Below are 20,958 nucleotides of genomic sequence, written 5' to 3'. Positions count from 1 at the left end.
AAGCGTGAACAATCAAACAATACACCACAATATTCTAATGTCGTTAACATCTTTTCAACAATTAAATGAATTATTTAATAATTTCTAATTCAGAAAAGAGATAAAATACAATCTACTTCTTTAGCATGGATAGTTCTTGTGCCAACAAATTAGCGTTTGCTCTTAAACTTCTTCTCTTTTTAAACGCTGTTCCATCTCTCAATGAGTTTTCAAGACCTTCCAAAACACCTTTTTCTGTTGATTGATTAGCAGTCAAGTGAGTGTTCGACTTTTGTTGCTTTTTGAGAGCCTCTTCTTCCTTCTTCTTTCTTTCTTGGATAAATTTACGAGCAGATTTAAACATTTCAAAGAATTCATCCAATTTGGTGAAGAAATCTTCTGGCTTGGTCGTTACAAGATTTTTGTCTTCATCAAAGAGAATGGCTAATTCTTCTAAACCTTCTTGAGTCTTCTTCAATTTTTCTTCGAGCATTCCCAAATCAGCTTTGGTTTGCTCATAGAATGGTTTCATCTTTTCAATGAACTTGTCTTGTTTGTGAATGGGTGAATCTTCTTCTCGTGCAATGGCAGCCAACGTTTCACCAAGCGAGTTTGAGGAAGCCTTAATCATTTGCAATACTTCTTTGATTTGAGCAATAGAGGCCTTCTTTGCTGCTGGAATATTGGGCATGTCATCATAAAATTCTGATAAATCCTTTTGATGTGTATCAATGTATTCCACTAAATAGTGAAGAAGTGATAAACCTTCATTGCCCTTTGAAGCTTTGGTATCTTTCAACTTGTGTAAACTACTCAAATGGAATCCATATTGATCTTTCTGTCTTCCCTTTGCATTCAAATAATTGGCAATGGACAAGACGACAGCTAAAAATTTGACAAACTTTTTCGATTCTTTCAATTCATTGGTGGCCAATCTCAAACTTTCAATATCTGGTTTTAAGCTTGCCAAATCATCTTCATATCTTAATTTGAAACTCCAAGCTTCCATTCGTTCTTTAATCTTGGACACATCTTTCATGACATGGAAAAATCGATCAGGTTCAGCCAATTGTGAAGCATCTCCATCGAAAGCAGAAACCAAATTGACTTCTTCTTCGGTTGGAACAATACTCTTGAGAGTATTAATTTGATTTTTGCTCATTGCAGTTTCATCCAAAGTGACCACTGCCTTACGAATTGAATCAAAATTGAGACGCATCGATGCCAATTGAATACCAATATTATACGCTCGTTTCGTATCAATGAGTGACACTTTTTCAGACTTGTCATTCGAAGAAGAAGCATTGGTCGCTTTGGAATGAGAATCCTTTTCAACACCAAATAATTCACTAATACGACTCTCATCAATTTGAATTTGTTTCAACTTGTCAATCACTCCCTTCTTAATAAACACAGTATCTTTGATGACTCTCTTATTAATTGGATCAATATGAACATTACGAAGATTGGTACTTGGTGAATAATTAGGAAGAGGAGGAAGTGGATTTTGTACAGAAGCTACAGCACCACCACTCATTCCAGGAGGTGGAGGAGGAGGCATTCCAGTCGTACCCATTCCAGGAGGTGGTGGTGGTGGTGGAACACCTACCGTTCCCATCATTGTACCCATTACAGGAGGAGGTGGAGGAACACCTCCAGTTCCAATCACCATGGAAGGAGGAGGTGGTGGTACTACCATTCCTACTCCACTCGTATGGACTGGAGGAATTTGTGTCGTCTCATTGTGAGTCGTGGTGGTTGTGGTGGTTGTTGTTGGTTCTGTTGTGGATGGAACGGTTGTTGTCGTTGTTGTTGTTTTCATCACACCAGGAGTAGGAAGTGGTTTGGAAGTATTTCCACTATTTCCATTATTACTAGTATTACTATTACTATTACTCATTGTAGATGGAATGGTTGGTGTGGATGGAACGGTCGAAGAAACTGCAACATCTTGAGATCGACTTTTAGCAAAATTTGAAAGTGGAGTGATGAGATCTTTCAAAATTTCAAAATCAATTGAATTGGAAAAGTCTATTTGGGAATTCTGAAGGAGGAGCGCAATGAGTTTGTTCTTTTCTGATTTCAATTTTTCTTCCATATTGTTGAAACTGGTTTGTTGTGTTTTCACTTGTTGTTTTAAGCGTTCTGTTTCTTCGGTCCAATCTTTCAATCGACCTCTTGAATCAATGGATTCAACCACTTGACGAATGATTTTAGCAAGGATAGCAAAGTTTGTTTCTTGAATGTCGTTATCTACACATACAGAAGCTCTTGAAGCAATCGATGTTCTGGTGTCTTCAAAACTCTGTGAAATTGGTAATAGAGCATTTAACATGGATGCAAAATGTTTCTGAGAAACTGATGTCAATTGACCATTCAACACTTCAATCATGTTGAGAGGATCAGAGCTATTTGATGTAAGTTTTTCAAAGTGATGACTTAAATCATTTGCAATTAACTCCTTAAATGTTGAAATTTGAACCAATAAATCAGGATCTTCCGTGTCAATAGAATCTAAAATGGTGACAAGTCCCAAGTTCACAAATTCTTGTTGAATTCGAGCAGCAATTTTTGGATCTTCAGGAGAAGTAATTAAAGCGTTAATAAACATGAGAGCATTCACTCTAAATTCAACAGAGGCTCTACCATGATTGCCTCCCGTGTAGATGGTACCGGCTCCACTTGTACCAGATGCATATGCATTTTCATTGAGAATCCAATTACCCAAATCTTGGAATCTTGCCTTCTCTCTTTTCACTAATTTATAATGATTCATGGCATCCAAAATGAGTTCGAATGCCTCTTGTCCGCTGTGGTGACACAACAGGGCGAGTAAGAGTAAAATTGTGGAACGATTTTTAAGTGAAGCTCCATCCATCACCAAGACCATTGTTCTAATGGCATCACGTTGTTGAAGAAATGCTTCAATTCCCTTGTTGACATTGAGTAAACTTGTAAAACTCATTAAAATTACAGAACGTAATTGTTCAACGTTATTGAGAGTGGTTTGATGAACACCAGGTTGACCGTTCTCAGTCGACGATGAATAGTGACCGAAAAAATTGAAGAAATTAATGGTTGATGCTAACAAACAAGTCAATTGATACATTCCTCCTTGACGAATGAAATCTTCCAACCATGAAATTTGTTGAGAACGAAGTTGAACTGTTAGACCTTGAATTAATTTGATCATGTCTTGAAGTGACTTGTCAGTGTTGATCTTGTCCTATTGAATTTTGTTGTTCATTTCATTCCATGTGAAAAAGGTTCAATTCGAATATATAGTGAAGCGAGCGAGTAGTGAATATATATACCATCTACTGCTGTAATGGAATCAACAATACTTGAAACGTACCATTGAAGGACTAAGTTGACTGGATGACTTGTTCAATCCAGTAATATAATATTCGACTTTGTTTTTCTCATCCATCGCAAAAGTGTCTTGAGTTTTTCTCAATGATTGAACGAAATCCCATTTCAACTCATTTGTGTTGTATCTTGCAATCACGTTTGCCTTTGATTGTTCATTCTGGATGCCAACTTTTTCCTAACATTTCCATATTTAGACATGAATACATTCAAACAAAAAACAAATGATGATGAAAGTGGACTTACAATTGCTTCCATAAATCTTCGATTGATTTCTTCTTCATCTTGTGGCATTGCTTCTTTCACGAAACTACTCAAGTGTGGAATACCAGTAGATGGCAAAGAATCATGAGAATTTGTTGGCAACGAGGAAGAAGATGACGAAGAGGAACCTCCTCCTTGATCGTTTCCTTTAAATTTGCCAAATAGCTTTTGCATGGTTGATTTCTTTCGAGAACCACTCGTGCCTTCCTCTTCTCCACTATTGTTATTATTATTGTGATTGTCCTTTCCCATTCTTGATGACAAGGATGTTGTTGTTCGTGATGAAGATAAAGGTCAACTGAAACCGCTGCTGATTGTTTGTCAGTCAGTCACAGGTGTTGGTTGTTGTGTGTTCAGGCACGAAAGCTTTTTTTTCAAAGTGGTGTGGTTGCGTTAAATGTCAAAACGATGTGAAAGATGAAAAGAGGCAGAAAGCATTTAGGGTAAGCAGATCACACAGCGTGCTTGAGATCTTGTATTGGGCTCCCTTAAATAAAGGCGCGTTATGATGTGATCTGAGAAGTTTGTTTCAATATTATTGTGTTCGATTGGTCAATGCAAGATCCAACGCCTAGACAATAAAAAAAATGTATCGATCATTCTTCCTTAATCTTGTGATTTTGAAAATTTTAACGACCGCCTTCATTATCTTTATCATTGGGTGGAAAGATCATCGTTTCGTGGAATGTACCGCAACAGGCAACACAAATACAGCGGATATGGACATTTCAGTACTGTCTAGGTTTGCTGATTCCATCCAGTTGAGCGAAAGCGATAAAATTAAAACTGCACATTTGGAGGCAGTGGTTCGGAAGGCTATTGCCCTTAAGGTTGAGGAAGCGTTGAAAAACAATACAGCCAGAGTAATCCGAACGGAAGATCCCTTCGGGCGTAAATATCATGTTGAGGTTCCAGAATATAGTTTTCTGCAAAGCCTCACTGATCCTAATCAACAAGTTCAAGCTCTTAATGTTGAAAGTTTAAAGGTAGACAATAGCTCTCCTTACGCACAACAAGCGTTGGAATTAGATGCATTGTTCTCCTCACTTGAACAATATCTAGGAACGAAACAAACATCATCAATGTTTGCTTTTAATTTATACGAAAGCGAGCTGATAAAATCACAAGTTGAGGTTGAAGAGGCAACCAATTTGTTCATCCAATACATGAAGGAATTCGATACGGCTGAAACCAAATTCAAAGCGACACAACAACTATATGAAGCTCAGAAAAATGATTTCATGCCAATATTCGAAGCATATAATCAAAAGGTTTCCGAATTCAATGACATTGTAGAAAAGTATAATGAAAACATCCAAGACATTGAAGATCAAATTGAAAAATTAGAAATCCAAAGTCGAGTTGTGATTGAATAATACGAATGATTCCGAATTGATTGTAAAATAATAATAAATATTATTGCTGAGCTGCATGTTACAAAAAGTCGTCTGATGACACATTCTTTGATATTTCATGAGTGAAATATAATCTCGTGATGAATGTGTCGTCAAACACATGGATTCAAAAATTTGTACATCCGATAAATTCTTATGAAAGGAATATTACAATGTATATGGAAATGATGATGCTTGATTAGTTCTACTGTATGGAACAAAACCAACAACAAGAGCTGTTGCCCTTCGAAGAATATTCGATAGCATCCTTCTCATGTCCGATCATTTGTTGTCGATCGTATTGTTGTTGATGTGGTTGATAAGAAGATGACCTTGACGACGATTCGGCAGTATATCGAGGTGTTTGACACTCGTCATGTAAATCAAAGGGTGTGGAAATGTTGTGCTTCTTCCCTCCTGACATTTTTTCATGTGAGAATTATTGTGGATCCTGTTGACAAGATGAGTTTTTAAAAACAAAGGCGTGTGAAAAATGATTCCATGTTATTGCGACAGTTCCTAATGGAAATGTGTAACATTCATTAAAACTATGAACTAATTCCTCCCTTTGAACAGCAACAAACCATGTGAAATTGATTCATTTCTCTTCGTAGAGATTCAATGTTCGTATCGAATAGTAGTGAGTCACAGGTTCACTACTCATTACTGCTGTCATCCTCTTCTTCATTTAATAAATCCTCAACAGAGGTGACCATTCGAGATGGTCTTCTTCTTGAATTATTTTCCACTGGAATACTCTTTGAACCATTGTTGGTGTTGCTTCTATTGACGGAAGAATTCCTTCTTTGAGTACTTTTTACATCCACAACAGGAAGTGTTTTAAGGCTCGTACTTTTTGAGGGTTGAACTGGAGACAGAGCAGTGTGATTGGTTGATTTGGGAGGTAGAGTTACTTTTCGTTGTTTCGTATAGGACGCTAATAACTTGTCCAAATCTTCATCGTCTGTTGAGGTGTCTCGAGTATTGTTCGATGGTGTAATTTTGGTAGTAGTGGAAATTTCAGATTCTTCATTCAGTAGAGAATTTAAAATGGAATCATCTTCCTCGTCACTAGACAATTCTTGTTGTTCAATAACAGGATCCAATGAAGGATTTGTTGAGGGATGGTCTGTCATTAATACTGTTGTTGTTGTTGAGGATGATTCGTTGGTAGATGGAACCATGGTATTGTTGTTGTTGTTGTCATTGACCACTTCATCTTCATAGGGAACATCATCGTCATAGGTCTCTATTTGCTTTGTAGTCTGATTGTTCGTTGTTGTTGTTGTTGTCATTGTTGGAGGTAATGCCATGAAAAGCGTGGCACGATTTGGATGAAATTCAATTTCTTCCTTTTCAATTTCCTTAAAATTCACAGTTTTTCTTCGATCTCTATTCGTAGAAGGAATGAACAATTTCTGTTGTTGTGGTGATGAGGAAGGAGATGATGGACTTGAAGTGGCACTCGATCGATCCATGTCTTCATTTCCTCGAATGACATTCACAACAGATGATGAATTCTTAATCATGGTCTTATTTCTAATGACTTTCTTTGGAATTACTTTTGTTGTGACAGATGAATTTACATTGCTGTCCAATAGGGGTTCATTGGGAGAGTTCTGCTCTCTAGTTTGAATAGTAATGTTTGAAGATGATGATGATTCATTTGGAGTCAATGGAGATTCAGTTTTAGTCGTACTCGCTGTAGTAGTGGTTGTAGGCTCAATTTTCACATCATCATATAATTCAGCCTTAATATGAGTGTTGGAGGAGTGTTGATCATCAAGGTCTCGTTTCAAAACAGAATTTTCCAAAGGTTGAGATTTGTGGTCATTGGTTGTTGCAGATGACGAGTTCAATAATGAAACTTGTGGAATAAGGTCTTCATCTTGTTTAGAAGCATGATGAGAAGATGATTCCTCAACATTCCTTGTCGTGAATGTCACTGTTGGCAAGGTAGTGTTGATAGTCGTTGTTGCATTGGCACTGTTATCATTTTCAGTATGAAGCACTGCATGTTCTGATGGATGGTTCTTTTTGAATGGATCTTGTTCACCTAAATCAGAGTCACTTGAAGTTTCAAAATCAGAGGATAATTCTTCTTTTCCAACAGCAGAAATTGTGTTTGAGGTCATCATCATTTGTGTTTCATGTTTCGAATGCTCCTCAAGAGTCGTGTGAAAATCGGATGTGTCCGTTGTAGTAGTTGATTCTTGTTGTTTCAGAGAGGCAAAAGTAGTGGAAGATGTAATTGGACCAAATTCAACAATACCATCCGTGACACTTGTCGACAATACTTCAGGTTCTTCAGCAGGTAATTCTCTCACAGGTGAATCCATTCGAAGTGAATAGCGATCCTTTAGTTTGGCATCTACCCCTTGTCTTTCTTTGCAAAGATGTTAATAATGGATTTGGATTTGGCTTTTCTATTTTCAGTTGAGGTTGGAAATGTAATTAAGGGAATGCTATTTGGAGAAGATCGTGATTTGTTAACAACGGATAATGGTGTGTTTGGTGTTGTTGTTGTTGTTGTTGTTGATGCAGTCTTCTTATCATTTTCCTTATCACTATCACTACTAAAGGTATCGAAATCTGAATCTGAACTTTGTCCCATCTTGTCCACTGAAGAAGGTTCTGTGAGGAGAGATGGTGGTTGTTGAAAGGACAATGTACTCTTCTCTGAAGTGATGCTGTTCGATGATGATAGTGTTCCAATATTGGTATTCATGGCACTTAAAATTGAATTTTCTTTGAAGCTGGATTCAATCTCCTCATTGAAACTGTCAAAATCTTCATCTGAAGCTTGTACATTCTTTTGTGGTGCAATTAACTCGTTACTGACATGTTCTAAAATTTGTACCTTCTGTTGTAACGTCTCTTCTTTCTTTTCAATTGGTAATATCACTTCATCCTCTTCTGGACTTGATATTAAAGACTCCAAAACCTTTTTTTCTTCTTCAGTTGTTGTTGATAGAATACGTGTTTTTCTGTTAAATGAACTAGCACTAGCATCCACTGGTGTGCTTTCAACAATGATTGGTTTTTCAAACGCAGTCGATGCTCTAATCTTGTTGGCATCTGCTGAAGAGTGAGTGGTGGTAGAGGGTTTCACAAATGTTCGTCCACGAGATCTCAAAATACTTTCTGATCTCTTCTTGGTCTCAACATCTTCATCTTCATTGAGGAGTGATTCTAACAAGTCATCGTCATTCAAATACTTTTCAACGGTGGAGACTGGAACTGGAATGTGTACCTTGTCTTTCTTTTCAGTATTTTGCTTTATGGTATTTCTTCGTTTAAAGTCTCTCATAGAAGCTCGATGATTAGAAGAAGGAGTAGTTGTCATTGTCGATTTGGTGCTTGTTGTGTGATTATCCTTTTCTACTGACAGAGTTGTACAACTTGAAACATGAGTATCATCATCCTTCTTCTCGATTGAAGATGGAGAGATGGAAGAATCATTTCCAGAACTACCACCGCTGCTAAGACTCGCAAGTCGATTGGGATCCAAAGACATGTGTGAATGAGATCCTTCAGGAACGGCAATTTCAGCTTTTAAGAACACTCCCTTCTTTCTCTTTCGAGATGAATTAAATTTGTTAATTTGTTCATCCGTAATTTCCATGTTGGTTTCCCTTGTGGATGATGCATTCTCAGCAGTAGCAATATCATTCGAATTGGTTGTTGCTTCTTGTATTTCTTCTTTGAGTTGTTGAATATTCATGTAGCGATTTCTTCGTTGATATCTTGCTTTTCTTTCACTACTATCTGATTCAGAACTTGCAATTCCTCGAGTATGGTCACGTTCTTGTTTTCCTGCTACAAATATGGATTGATTCACAATGAGTGAAACGTTTAAAAAGTCACTTCTTGGCTCTAGTTTTAAATTCTTTGACACTAGTGCATCGCTACCGTACTGAGATCCTCGTGATTTAATAAACGAGAGACCTTGCATATTGGCAACACCAAATTTTTCAAAATTAGGAGCATTAGCAATTCCATAAATTGGATGAACTTCTAACACTGGAATTTGCTTGTTGCCCAATCTGGAAATTCGCTTCATGTCCAACGAAGAAAGAAAATCAGTTTTAGGTTGACCTGCAGATCTTGGAGTGGATGCAGGTGAAGAATCTTCACTTGAATGTTGTTGTGGATCCTCTGATGATCCTGGTTTTCGTAATTTTCCAAATAAAAAGTTACTCAGCGAATCCATTGCCTTCAAATGTGACGAATTCTTATTGAGCTTATTCATGAATTGCTCCAATTCGTCCTTATCTTTCGAGTAGGGTGAAGTTTTAGCCAACTCGTTGGAATTTCTTTTTGGAGTCAATAATTGTTGTTGACTCTGATCGTCTAAATAACCCATTTCATTCAAAAGAGTAAGCCATTTCGATCCTCCATCATTTCTAATTTGTTGTAATTGTTCAAGAACTTTGTTAGATCGCTCTTCTAGGAAAGGAAAATCTTCTTTCAACATTTTCAAACTTGTATCTAGAGATTGGCTTTGAGGAGAAATGCTTGAAGATCCTCCAAAGTCTACTATATTCAAGCTATTTGTGTTTCCACTGCTTCCACTACTCAAGGCAGAAGACATGTCATTCTTTTTAAATTCAGAAAACTCTGAAAGTACTCGTTTTTGAGCTTTCTTCTTTTTCTTTGACTTCTTTTTCTCAGGAGAAGACTTTTCCTTCTTGATTTTTCGTTTCTTGGCTTGTTCTGAGCTTTCTTTTTTGTTAACAAGTTTTCTGACATCGATATAATCATCTTCGGCATCTGCATCACTTCCTTCCGATTCTGATAATCCATTATAAGAACTATTATCACTTGAGCTTTGTGAAATTCCCAGCACTGTTTCAATGTCTTTCTTGGAATAACTTTCGCCATCTAGAATGAATAAAGTATCCATTGGAATATTCTTTCTGAAATATGCAAGTATTGTCTTGAAGTATGTTCCTGTGGAAATTTCTTCATTTCCAAAAACTTCTAAATGGCAAAGTTTGGTAAAGTAATTCAAATGTTTGATTTCTATCCAATTTCTTATTTGATTGTTTCGTAAATTAATATATTTTAAGTGATTTTGAGTGTTTGCTGTCAATAGTTTTAAACCTTCAGCAATATTGTTACAGAGTTTGTTGTTCTCTAAATTGATAATTTCAAGTTTTGGTGTCATTAGTCCAGACAATGAATCCAGGCTTTCAAGTTCATTGTATCCCAAATTAAATTCAAGTAAATTGGGTAAATTCACCGTCACGTTATGACCATCTCCGTTTTTAGCTTCTCTTCTTCCAATAACTGTGTGAATATTGTTGTTTGAGAGATTGAGAATGACGAGATGTGAGAGAACAAAGTTTCTATTTTCCCTTCGAGTTAGTGTGTCAAGTATGGAAAGTTCTAGATTGGTGTGTTTCATAATGAACACTTTTAGGTGATTCACAAGAATGTTATGAAAGAATGAGCCGTCCAAAAATTTTGGTATTTCTCCGCTCTTGAACCATACATTCGAAATATGTAACGCCTCCAGTGCAGAAAAGTAGTTAATATCCTTATTAAACTCCTTGTTAGATTTGGAGAGTGATCGTGTGTCGTCATCAAATATATCACACAGCAATTGCTCGTCCACATTGACAAGATTCAATACTCGGAGTGTGTCAGCAAAATCGTGGAAAATATTCTTTTCAATTCTCAGAAACTGAGAGTCCATAATGGTAATTCCCTCCACATTCAGAGTTTTGAATATTGTATCATCTTGTCATTTGAATTGAAGATTTTCACACAACCTTCCGAGTACTTACTTTCATGGTTTTGAGAGGTCAAATATTTTCCTTTAATATACACAAGTCTAGTAAAGCAGGCTCGAATGATCAAATGTTTCAAGCTTTGAAATAATGTTAAATCCACTTCAACATCTTCAATGTTGTTTGCTTGAGTTGACTTCTTTTTCGATTTGTTCGTTTCCAATTGAACTACTTTTAAATTTCTAAATATATAAATAAATTTCTCAAAATCGTTATTGGTTAACTCGGATATGTATTCATTGTCGACAATTTGTTCCACAATCCACGAGAAAAATCCCTTCTTTTCTTTTTGCTTTCGTTGAAATTCCTTCACTCTCGCATTGAGCAGTCGAAGAATTTTAAATTTAATTTTCAAAATTTTAGAATTTGGTGTTTTTGCAACATTTCGTCCAAACATGAATTCATATCGCAATTTCGTTAACAAGTGATGAAAATGAATCGTACTAAGGAGAGTAAGAAGAGGATTTTCATCAATTGCATACGGTGATTTCACCGCTGTGTCGAATGAATGAAATGCATCATCATATATTCATCATCATCAACATCATCCATGAAATGTATCCATCCCCGTACAAACCACAAACACGGCAGTTCATTGGTTTTTGAGACAACAAACCGTTCATCCATATATTTCACACACACACATGCACACACAGATTGACAAAACAACCTACCCATCTTTCCTTGATGTTCGGTACACTCTCGAAATTCCCTTCTCCTTCGTTCCCACCATCTCTCAATGAGACTTCTCTCAATCAATCCCTCATGAGGTTTTTTCGAAGGATCTGATTTTTTAGTGATCATCATTCCTCCGTTATTGCAATAACTCGTTTCCCAGTCCAACCATAGAAATGGATCCATGCCACATTCTCGAAGAAATTCAGGAGTAATTTTGAGTGTAACATGAAATGGTTTGAGAGGTTTTTGAGAAGAGGAGGATGTCAAGTGATTATTTTCAAAAGTCTGCTGCGGTGAAGATGGAGAATGTAATTTTGATGATAATGTCATGGTTTGTTGATAGACCATTTCACACACATTCATAAAGTGGTCCGATGACGTTAGTAGTGATTCTCCGTACTCTTGAAGATAGAGTGAAAAGAGTTTGAGAACATCTTCGGCTTCAAGTGGTGGTTTGCTGCCACTTGTCAACATTTTTTAACTCTGCCTTTGTGATGAGAAAGAAATAGTGAGATTATAATCCATCAAGAAAGTTTGAAATCCTCGAAACCCCGTTCACTTTCTTTCTCAATTTTCGTTTTACTCATTAATTTGTTTTAATAAATGTTTGATGAAATTAGTTTTACAACAGTGTTCGGAAATTGAACAGCTCATGTTTGGCAGCCATCCTTCTCGTTGTCGTCAGGCACACAACACTTGCCTCTCAAAACACCACAACAGGTGCATACCTTGCGGTGTGGCGACCACAACCAACGACCTTTTAGAACACTTTACAGACATTTGACGTCAGCATCATATTCATGCCTCTTCACAATATCAATGATTTTCCAAACATCGCCATTCTTGTGCGGACAGTGTATCCCTCTATCACAATATTCAAAGGCATCAATTTAGAAAATCAATGCAATAAACCAATCGACGGCTGTCAATTTTCATCGTTGTCATGTCTGATCGGAGTCACTTGTCCGTAAACGAGCATCTGATCCTAGAAGCAACAACAACAAAAAAAGTCTCAAGAAACTCTTCACACACGCACACTTGACCATCATTCTAGTGTACAAATTGTGTGTGCATTCTCACAAGCAGCATCAACAACAGCCTCAGTCACTTCTGCATTCGATTGATTCACTCCTATCACGAGTGGTCGCACAACAGTTGACAAGTGTGCACATACTGGCGACAGTTTGTTCAGTTTTTGAACTGGAGTGTGAGATTTTGGCAAAGTCAAATCCAAAGAATATTTCATTTCAACAACAAAATATCATCATTGTTGAATCATCATATATTGTCACTATACATCATTGACACTTTTGTGAAATATATCAATCACACACACACACGAGTACACCATAAAACACACAAAATCGAATCGTCTTGATCTCTCGATTGATTCACACACACCGCGCGCAGTGATCATCCTCGAAAATTAACGAACCATTTTTACAATACCTATTGCGTTCAACAACATGTCATCATTTACAACACCATTACATCTTCAACAACCACCTCCTTTTGTCTATGCTTTATTCTCCTTATTACAATCATCGACGAATAATTCAACAACACCTTCCAATGAAACTATTTGTGATCCCATTCTCTTAAATAATGGAACAGAAAAAGTAGAATATGGTCTATGTCCAGAACAAGTTTCTTCTCAAGCAGTGACTGGAATCTTTTTCGGTACCTATGTCATTGCGTTAATTGCAACCACATTGGGAATTATTTTCACACGACATGTCCCTCTCATTAAATATCGAGGTGTTGCTGTCATGATTGCCAGTTTATTAATGACAGGTCTTTTTGCCATGTTATTTAACTTGAGAATGACCATTGGAAGAAAGGTATTTCCATGTTTCATTTACATTTTGTTTTATTTCTTTGCTGCACCTGTTGTGTTTTTACCAACTTTATTGAGATTATGGAGATTGTTATGGATGTCACGTCTCAATAAGACTCGAGTGGAATTGTTTCGATTGGAAGCAGCCATGATTAAGAGTGGTCAGGAATCTCAAAGTAGAAAGAGAAGACCCACTGCTGCAGATCAAACCAACAATAACAATGAACCTTCAGGTACCATGATGGGAGATCACACGATGACAATGGACACCAATAGTCCTGTTCCTGCCGTGACCATTCTCACTTCTTTCGCTGATGATGAATATTCTGTGGACACAGATTCAGATTCGGACACAGATTCTACTTCGGATGCTGGTTCAGTCATGATGGAAATGGAACAAGACTTTTCATCTTCTTCTGGAAGTCAATCGGATTTATTTGGAAATCACACTGCCAATGGTTCCTCTCCATTACCACTCATTCCCAATTCCAATGTTTTCAACACGACGACTAGTAATAATAATGGATCCGATGCACAATCTGGTGGTCAAGTTCCAACCAATTTGAAACGACAACTTTCCAAAGCGAGTGCTCTCCATAAAACTGTGTTAGCCAATACAGTTGGAACAGTGGCATTGGAAGAATTAGGAAAATATATTGCATTGGAAAAGAAAATTCTTCGAATGCAACACATTACATCATGGTGGTTTTATTTAATCGTTGTGGTTGTCTTGTCAGCATTTCATTTATTTGTGTGGTTAATTTGTGGACTTGTGGAAACATTTGTATTGAATTCGAGTCCATCTTCAACCAAATTCACAGTTTCTAATGATTTCTTTGTATTTGCTCATGGATGTGGAGTTGGAATGGGAACCTTAATTGCAGTTGCCTTAGAAGGATTTCTCTATGTCATTGGGATTGGAGTTGTACTTGTATTTACATTGAGAGAAGATAATGACACATGGCGTTTGAGATGGGAAACTTTATCGGTGATTGTTTTTTGGGCCGTTTGGTTGATTTTATATTTAGTGTGTGGATTCATTCCAATTATTCAAACATTGACAGATGCTTATTTCCCATATGGAGATATTTTGTTCTTTGGAGTTGTGACTGATAATATTATTACAGCTGTGATACCAGTTGTGAGAGCATTGTTGATCCTTGTACCCAAAGAACAAGAAGAACAAAATGAAGAACAATTAACAAGAGAAAAGGCAGCTCTTGTGAAATTGTTGAAAAATAAGAAGATGTTTGAAATACTATTGGCATTTGCCAAGCAATCATTTTGCCCTGAATCTGTATTGTAAGTAATTCAAGAATGTTGAATTCATCATTGTCATTCATCAACTCATCATAATGGTTATGCATTTATTTGACTGTTTTTCATCTCTAAAATTTATTGACCTACTTTTAACATGTATATGTATACAGAGCTTGGAAAGAAATGCAAATGTATAGAAGAAAAGGTAATGCCAAATCTCGAAGAAAGCTTGCCAAAGCTATTTACAACAAGTATATCAAACCAGATTCTCCTATGGAATTGAATTTACCTTCTAAATTTAATAAGGAAGAAATTGGAAAAATGATCGATGACACTTCTCAACCACTTCCAAAAGACTTTTTCCGAACGCTTTCAAACCATTGCGAACAAGATATGAAGGACGTGTTAGATCGATTGAGAAAGAGAGACAAGAGAATTCAAGAATTTATGTTGAAAAATACAGTTGTAGCAACGGAGAAGGAAGCTCCCAACACGGCTCCGCAAGCACCAACTCAATCAACAACAAATGGAGAATCTTCTGTATAACAGCATCATTGACAGTGTAGTATTATGTAGTAGTTACAAAACAATGTTTGATCGTATTAAACTTTTATAAATGGATTGATATGTGTATGTCCTTATTTACAAAATTTTGTGCAAGCTCATTGAGCTGTCACATAGCGTACAAGTCAGTGGTTTGAAAGGAAATGATTATTCCCGTATTAATCCATGTTCAAAGAGCCATCTTCTACAATATGTCTCATCCAATCATTCATAGAGAATTGAGTTGTGTCCGAACACAAGTGTGCATAGCAACACTTCATCCATTTTCCAGATTTGGCGACCTTAGCTCCAATTTCCTTGAGTCTTTGTCTCAAACCATTGTCTGAGGTAACAAATAAACAAGAATCCAAGTGACCAGCAATATTCTGTCTATTTGCTAACTCAACAAGCATGTCATCAGCTGTGGAGAATCCAGCATTAGAGGCTGAAGACACAACAAATGTGTCATTCTCAATATCACCTCTCATAACTTGAGGATTTGCTGCATCAAAACAAACATGCATGTTCAATGGTCTGTTCCACAAGGCTTCAGATGCTCTTGAAAAACGAGATGCAATTTCAATAATTAATTGCTCTGCTTCCTTTTTGTTTTTCTTCTTCAGTAAGAGATCTCTCATTGTTTGTGTCATGAAAAACATATTATTACCATCCAAGAAAATTCTAGAAATATTCGCAGGAAGAGTTAATCCTTCTCCATGTTCTCCAACAAGAGGTACATCATCATTCTTGGCTTGAGCAGCTGTTTCTCTCTTCACTCTCTTCTTTTCATATTTCTCTTCTTGTTGTTCCTTATCGTCATCCTCATCCTGACCAGTAATGTCCAATTTCATCACTCTTTTACCGAGAATGTCTTCAATTGTGTGCTTGAGTCTTTCTTCACGTTTGAGCTTCTTGGACAGTTTTCGATTTTCTCTTGCATTTTCCATTCCTTCGGAAAGTACAACACGCTTCTTGTGATGCTTGTTATTTGATTTCTTAAGGCGAGCCTTGCACTCAACAAGTTTGATAGTTTCTTCATGTTGAGGCTCTTTTGCAACTCGTTCAACGACATGATGCCAATCTTCTTCGTCTTTAATCTTGAAGGCTTTTCGCTCATTGTGGAATCTCACAATGATTTTGAAATCAAGCTCGAGTGCTTCAGAGTTATTGGGCTCATTAATTGTGTTGTTAGCCGAATCGGAACCATCTGTGGCCATGAGCACGTTGTCTGTTTGTTGAGAAGAATTGTTGTTGATATTTGCCATACTACCTTTGATGATCGTCAAACATTGCTGTTTGAAATCATCCAATGTTTGATTAGCTCTAAATGGAGAAGCTAATTCGACCATGGATGGAGAAGGTTTCTTCTTACGTTCCTTCTTTTCCTTCTTCTTGATAGCTGGGTTCTTGAGCAAGAGTTTAACGTTGGATTGGAGCTTGCAGATGATTCAGCTTGTATTGGCTCCGATGATGATTGTTGAGGTACAATATCGTAAATATTCATTGTTGTGTTTGGATGTGAATTTGTGTTGAGTTGAAATATTTGTTTTGATGATGCTTCTTCTTGGAATCATACTGGTTTTAACAGGTCCAAATTACAGGGTTCACCATTCCTAACCAATATTTGATGGTGAACCCTTAAGAAGATGTTACATCCCAAAATTTTGGTTTTTGGAGTGTGGTATTGGTAATTCACAGTACGCTTATCCTCGGACAACGATCACGCAAGTGTTTTTCGCTGGGGCTGACTTGGCCTCGCGTGGTCTAGACCACAAGCCAACAAAAATAAACTTCAGACATTTGACAACACCACAACTGTTGTGTGGTTCCAATAAACTCAAGAAAAATGCTTAAGCTTTCAGCTTATGGCGAAACAATGCCAACAAACTCAAGAAAATTTTTTGCTTATCAACCGCTTTTTATTTGACTCTACAACATTTCAAATAAGATGTTTATCGCAGTAAACAGTCACAAGAAACACCATGGCAGAATTAGTTGTGCTTCCCATGGTGTTTTGTGAAATCATTACAATTAGTTATAAATGAAATAGCGGAAGCGTTGCTATCTGTAATTCCATAAAAGGTGTTAAAATCTATATTCTTCTTCAAGTTTTCGTATTCTTGGATAAACCATAGAATCTTCTCTGCAATAAGCTCTGCTTGTGAAACAAAACCTTTCTTTAGTACGCTTTGGTTGATGATGTTGGAGTAAGCAGGTTTGAGATCAGTATCAACCATTTTCTCAACTTCTGTTATTTCTGTGTTTCCTTTGTTCCTCACAAATGAAGTTGTGAGAACAGGATGCTTGGACACAGTCTCTTGTGGAAAAAGTTTTGGTTGTGTATTTTTTTCACAAAGTGTCATCCTCACCCAGCAGTCAAATTCATGTGTGCAGCACAATCACCTTCCACTTCAGGTTAATATGGAAGAAGTACGCTTATTCAATTGCATCTTGTCAGCTGTTGTAAAACAAAATATTAACGAGCAAACATGAAGTTGGTCACATTTTCGCAGGGGGTCGGTTGTTGACACACATCACTCTGCTTGGATAAAGTGCTCACCTTTGACTGATTACGAAATAATTCCATGTCATTTGAGAAATCGTAGCTGGGTAAAATAACCTTAGATCATGAGTTGCTAACCGATCTCTGTAATAAAAAAATTGTGAGAATAAAAACAGGTTGAGTTGGTAAATGTTATTTTTTAAAAATAACACAGCAAAAAATGCGAAAAACCAAACAATTAGCTTCCTGCTTACCCAACAGCGCATTGAATAAGAGAAAAACATTTCGGAACAGTCCTTTCTCTCACTCACTCCTTCCTCCATCATCAGCAACAAACATTTTCTCTTCTCAACAATTTGATCAACAATTTAATTCTCACAGCAGTATTCATCCCTTCATCACCGCCATCAGAAAATTTTCAACAACAACTTTGAATTTAAATCAATCAAGTGGTGTTTCCTATTTTCCATATGGAGAACCAGATTTTGCTTCTATCAGAAGAAACAAACAATTCTATGTTGATAAGACTCATCTCATTCCTCTGCTAGAAAAGAGAAAACAATTATTCTTTGTTCGGCCTCCTCGATGGGGAAAGTCATTGTTATTGTCAATGTTACATTCATATTATGATATCAACAGTAAAGAAAAATTTGATGTGTTGTTTGGTGGTTTATGGATTGGAAACCCGAAGAATCAGACTCCGTTGAGAAATGAATATCATGTACTACACCTTGATTTTTCTATTGATGTTGTTGGGTCTCCAGAGAATATCAAAGTGGCGTTACATAAGGTAGTTAACAGTACCATAGCTGATTTTGTAAAGCAGTATGGTTTGAATGATGTTGATATCGATCCAACTGATGCTCTTGTATCATTCGACAATCTTGTTTATTGCCTCAGAAGAAACAACCTCAAATTGATGGTTCTCATTGATGAATATGACAGATTTGCGAACAAATTAATGTTTGAAAATCCTGATAATTACAAACTCATTGTTGAAGGAAAACGTGGTGATCCAGCATCATCACCCATTCGTGCATTTTTTGAACGACTCAAAAAAGCTTCCGGCGCTGGTTTGATGGACTTTAGAAGCTTCATTACTGGTATCACTCCAATTGCTCTTGCTGATGCTTCTGGTTACAATGTTGCTAGCAATATCTCTCAATTGGAAGAGTTTGGTGATTTGGTTGGATTTACTGAGAATGATTTGAGAACGGCCTTGAATAATATTGGTATTGTTGATGATCATCAAGATAATGCAATAATGGTCATGAAAAGGTTTTACAATGGTTATCATTTTCCAGGATCAACTCAACCGCTCTTCAGTCCCACTCTTTCAATGTATTGTCTACAAAAGTTAATGAGCAAGAGCCAATTCAAATCTGCTGTTTTTGAAGGTAAAGATATTACTCTAGAGGATATGATGGATGAAAACACAAACATAAGCGAAAATGTTTTTTCAACTCTTGCCACATCTTCTGCTGCCATACCCATCATTCAACAACTCACTTCAACGAATATTATTCAATTTAATACTTCTATTGTTCGTTCTTTCAAACTTCGTGAAATACTTGATCCACCAACAAACGAAGAGAACAAAAACCAAATTTGGGATAATACATTGTCTTTCATGTATTATCATGGTATGCTTACATTTTCAAAAGATATTGAACTTAAAAATTTGACTATTCCTAATGAAATAGCACAACAACAATACTTTTCTGAACTCATTAATATTACATCACTAACCCAACATGACTTTGCATTACTTTACAAATATCCCTCTTTAGACATTGTAAAAAAGATACTTGGAAATATTATTGGAGATAGATATATGCATTATAATAACTATTTTTCTGGAGGGGCCTTACAACATGCAATTTATTGTGTTTTAGAAGCTTATTTTAAACGTGGACCTTCTTATTTCAAAGTTACAACAGAGGATACAATCAATCAAAATGAAGACACGGATTTTGATCAAAGAACTGATGTAATATTGGAGAGTGATAAGGATATCATAATATTTGAGCTTAAGAGAATTAGACCAAATGGCTTAAAATGGGATGAACATCAAATGAAACATATTTTAAAAAGACGAACTAAATCCAAATCAAAGATAACAATAAAGTGGTATACGAGAACCATGAGGGATGTACTGAGTGGAAGATGGAAAATTGCTAGAACTGTTCAAAGAATCAATGAAGGACTCTCTGAATTACTTGAAAATGAATTGATCAATCTACCATTAAACGAAGCATTCCTCTTTGAAGAAAAGCCAAAAGGTGGTGAAGTCAAGACAGTTCGCTATGTTGTTGAAAAGGCGACAAGACAACTGACTGATTATGTTAAATTATTGAAAGAAACAAAGAAATACTCAAAACCGATCCATGCCTTTGTGGTTGTGCAAGTTGGTACTCCCATTATTGTGAGAAAGATTGATGTTTCTACATTGTAAACAACAACAAGAGTTTGGAATTAATTAGAGGAAAACTAATGGGTTTGTAACTCGCTAAACATCCATCCTTTGAAAAGGATTGGTGTTTGAGGGATTTTCTGCATAATTTTGTCATTAGACTTTATTAAACAGAGTCCCGAGCATTTGAAAAGGGGTGTAGAAGGTAAAAAACTCCAAAAACCGCTCAGCGGAAAAAAAGGAGAAAATCAAAGAAACGCAAGGAAGTAAGAAGGAAGTGATGAAGAAGAGATGGATTGAGATCAACTCATATTATCATAAATAAACCAGGTGTCAAAGGTGGTGACAATGTCACATTAATGTAAAATTAATAATAAAATAAATTAAGGTTATAAAAATAAATATTCAACTACTTGTCGAAAAGATTCGAACAAGGCAGTCCCGCACTGTCATAACGTCCTTCCTTACCACAAGAACATTAAGGATCAGCGAAAAAGGAACTTGAAAAGCTTAAGAAAGCATGATAAGGGTGGGAGTGCGATGGGTGGGAGGTCAGTAAGCAAAGCAAAGGGAGACGAAGTACTAGTATGCAGAAAATTTTTTGAGCATGAAAATTATTTCGAATACTCAACCCAAACTCTTTTATTGTTTACAATCGAAACATTCCTGCCCTTCACTACGTTCAGAACAAATCATTCTGATAACTAGAGTACAAAATAATAAATCAAAAATTCACCATCAACCATTTTCCAACATTTTTCATACTTGTATCTTCCTTTGCGAACATTTCATTCACTTGACCAATGACGTAATTTTTATTGGATGAACTTTTTCAGAAGGACAAGACAAACAATGAAGTTATTTGTTGTTTGCTCAAAAAACACCAAAATCTTGTTGGGGAGAGAGTTACGGTAATGGTTATA

The 20,958-nt window shown here is 36.4% G+C and overlaps 7 protein-coding genes across 7 annotated transcripts; 3 read left to right on the top strand and 4 right to left on the bottom strand.

The window, feature by feature from the left end:
- Positions 1-112: 112 nt before the first annotated feature.
- On the bottom strand, positions 113-3,864 carry C9374_000915 (uncharacterized protein; the record flags this gene model as incomplete). Its single annotated transcript, XM_044699305.1, has 3 exons — positions 113-3,205; positions 3,335-3,526; positions 3,595-3,864. The coding sequence occupies 3 exons, from the start codon at positions 3,862-3,864 to the stop codon at positions 113-115; spliced, it is 3,555 nt and encodes a 1,184-aa protein (XP_044552057.1).
- Positions 3,865-4,199: 335 nt separating this feature from the next.
- On the top strand, positions 4,200-4,988 carry C9374_000914 (uncharacterized protein; the record flags this gene model as incomplete). The annotated part of the gene is made up of 1 exon (XM_044699294.1): positions 4,200-4,988. One exon carries the CDS (start codon positions 4,200-4,202, stop codon positions 4,986-4,988), a length of 789 nt encoding a protein of 262 aa, XP_044552056.1.
- A 674-nt stretch (positions 4,989-5,662) lies between these two features.
- On the bottom strand, positions 5,663-7,345 carry C9374_000913 (uncharacterized protein; the record flags this gene model as incomplete). Its single annotated transcript, XM_044699283.1, has 1 exon — positions 5,663-7,345. One exon carries the CDS (start codon positions 7,343-7,345, stop codon positions 5,663-5,665), a length of 1,683 nt encoding a protein of 560 aa, XP_044552055.1.
- Positions 7,346-7,377: 32 nt separating this feature from the next.
- On the bottom strand, positions 7,378-11,953 carry C9374_000912 (uncharacterized protein; the record flags this gene model as incomplete). The annotated part of the gene is made up of 3 exons (XM_044699272.1): positions 7,378-10,751; positions 10,799-11,296; positions 11,476-11,953. 3 exons carry the CDS (start codon positions 11,951-11,953, stop codon positions 7,378-7,380), a joined length of 4,350 nt encoding a protein of 1,449 aa, XP_044552054.1.
- Positions 11,954-12,945: 992 nt separating this feature from the next.
- C9374_000911 (uncharacterized protein) lies at positions 12,946-15,122 on the top strand (the record flags this gene model as incomplete). The annotated part of the gene is made up of 2 exons (XM_044699261.1): positions 12,946-14,618; positions 14,747-15,122. 2 exons carry the CDS (start codon positions 12,946-12,948, stop codon positions 15,120-15,122), a joined length of 2,049 nt encoding a protein of 682 aa, XP_044552053.1.
- Positions 15,123-15,298: 176 nt separating this feature from the next.
- On the bottom strand, positions 15,299-16,468 carry C9374_000910 (uncharacterized protein; the record flags this gene model as incomplete). The annotated part of the gene is made up of 1 exon (XM_044699250.1): positions 15,299-16,468. The coding sequence occupies one exon, from the start codon at positions 16,466-16,468 to the stop codon at positions 15,299-15,301; it is 1,170 nt and encodes a 389-aa protein (XP_044552052.1).
- Positions 16,469-17,842: 1,374 nt separating this feature from the next.
- On the top strand, positions 17,843-20,077 carry C9374_000909 (uncharacterized protein; the record flags this gene model as incomplete). Its single annotated transcript, XM_044699238.1, has 1 exon — positions 17,843-20,077. One exon carries the CDS (start codon positions 17,843-17,845, stop codon positions 20,075-20,077), a length of 2,235 nt encoding a protein of 744 aa, XP_044552051.1.
- Between the last annotated feature and the right edge of the window lie 881 nt (positions 20,078-20,958).

This window comes from Naegleria lovaniensis, assembly GCF_003324165.1.
Source record: "Naegleria lovaniensis strain ATCC 30569 chromosome Unknown tig011, whole genome shotgun sequence".
Taxonomy (NCBI): domain Eukaryota; phylum Heterolobosea; class Eutetramitea; order Acrasida; family Naegleriidae; genus Naegleria; species Naegleria lovaniensis.
Note: the sequence above shows the minus strand (reverse complement) of the source record. Positions and strands in the feature narration are given on the sequence as shown.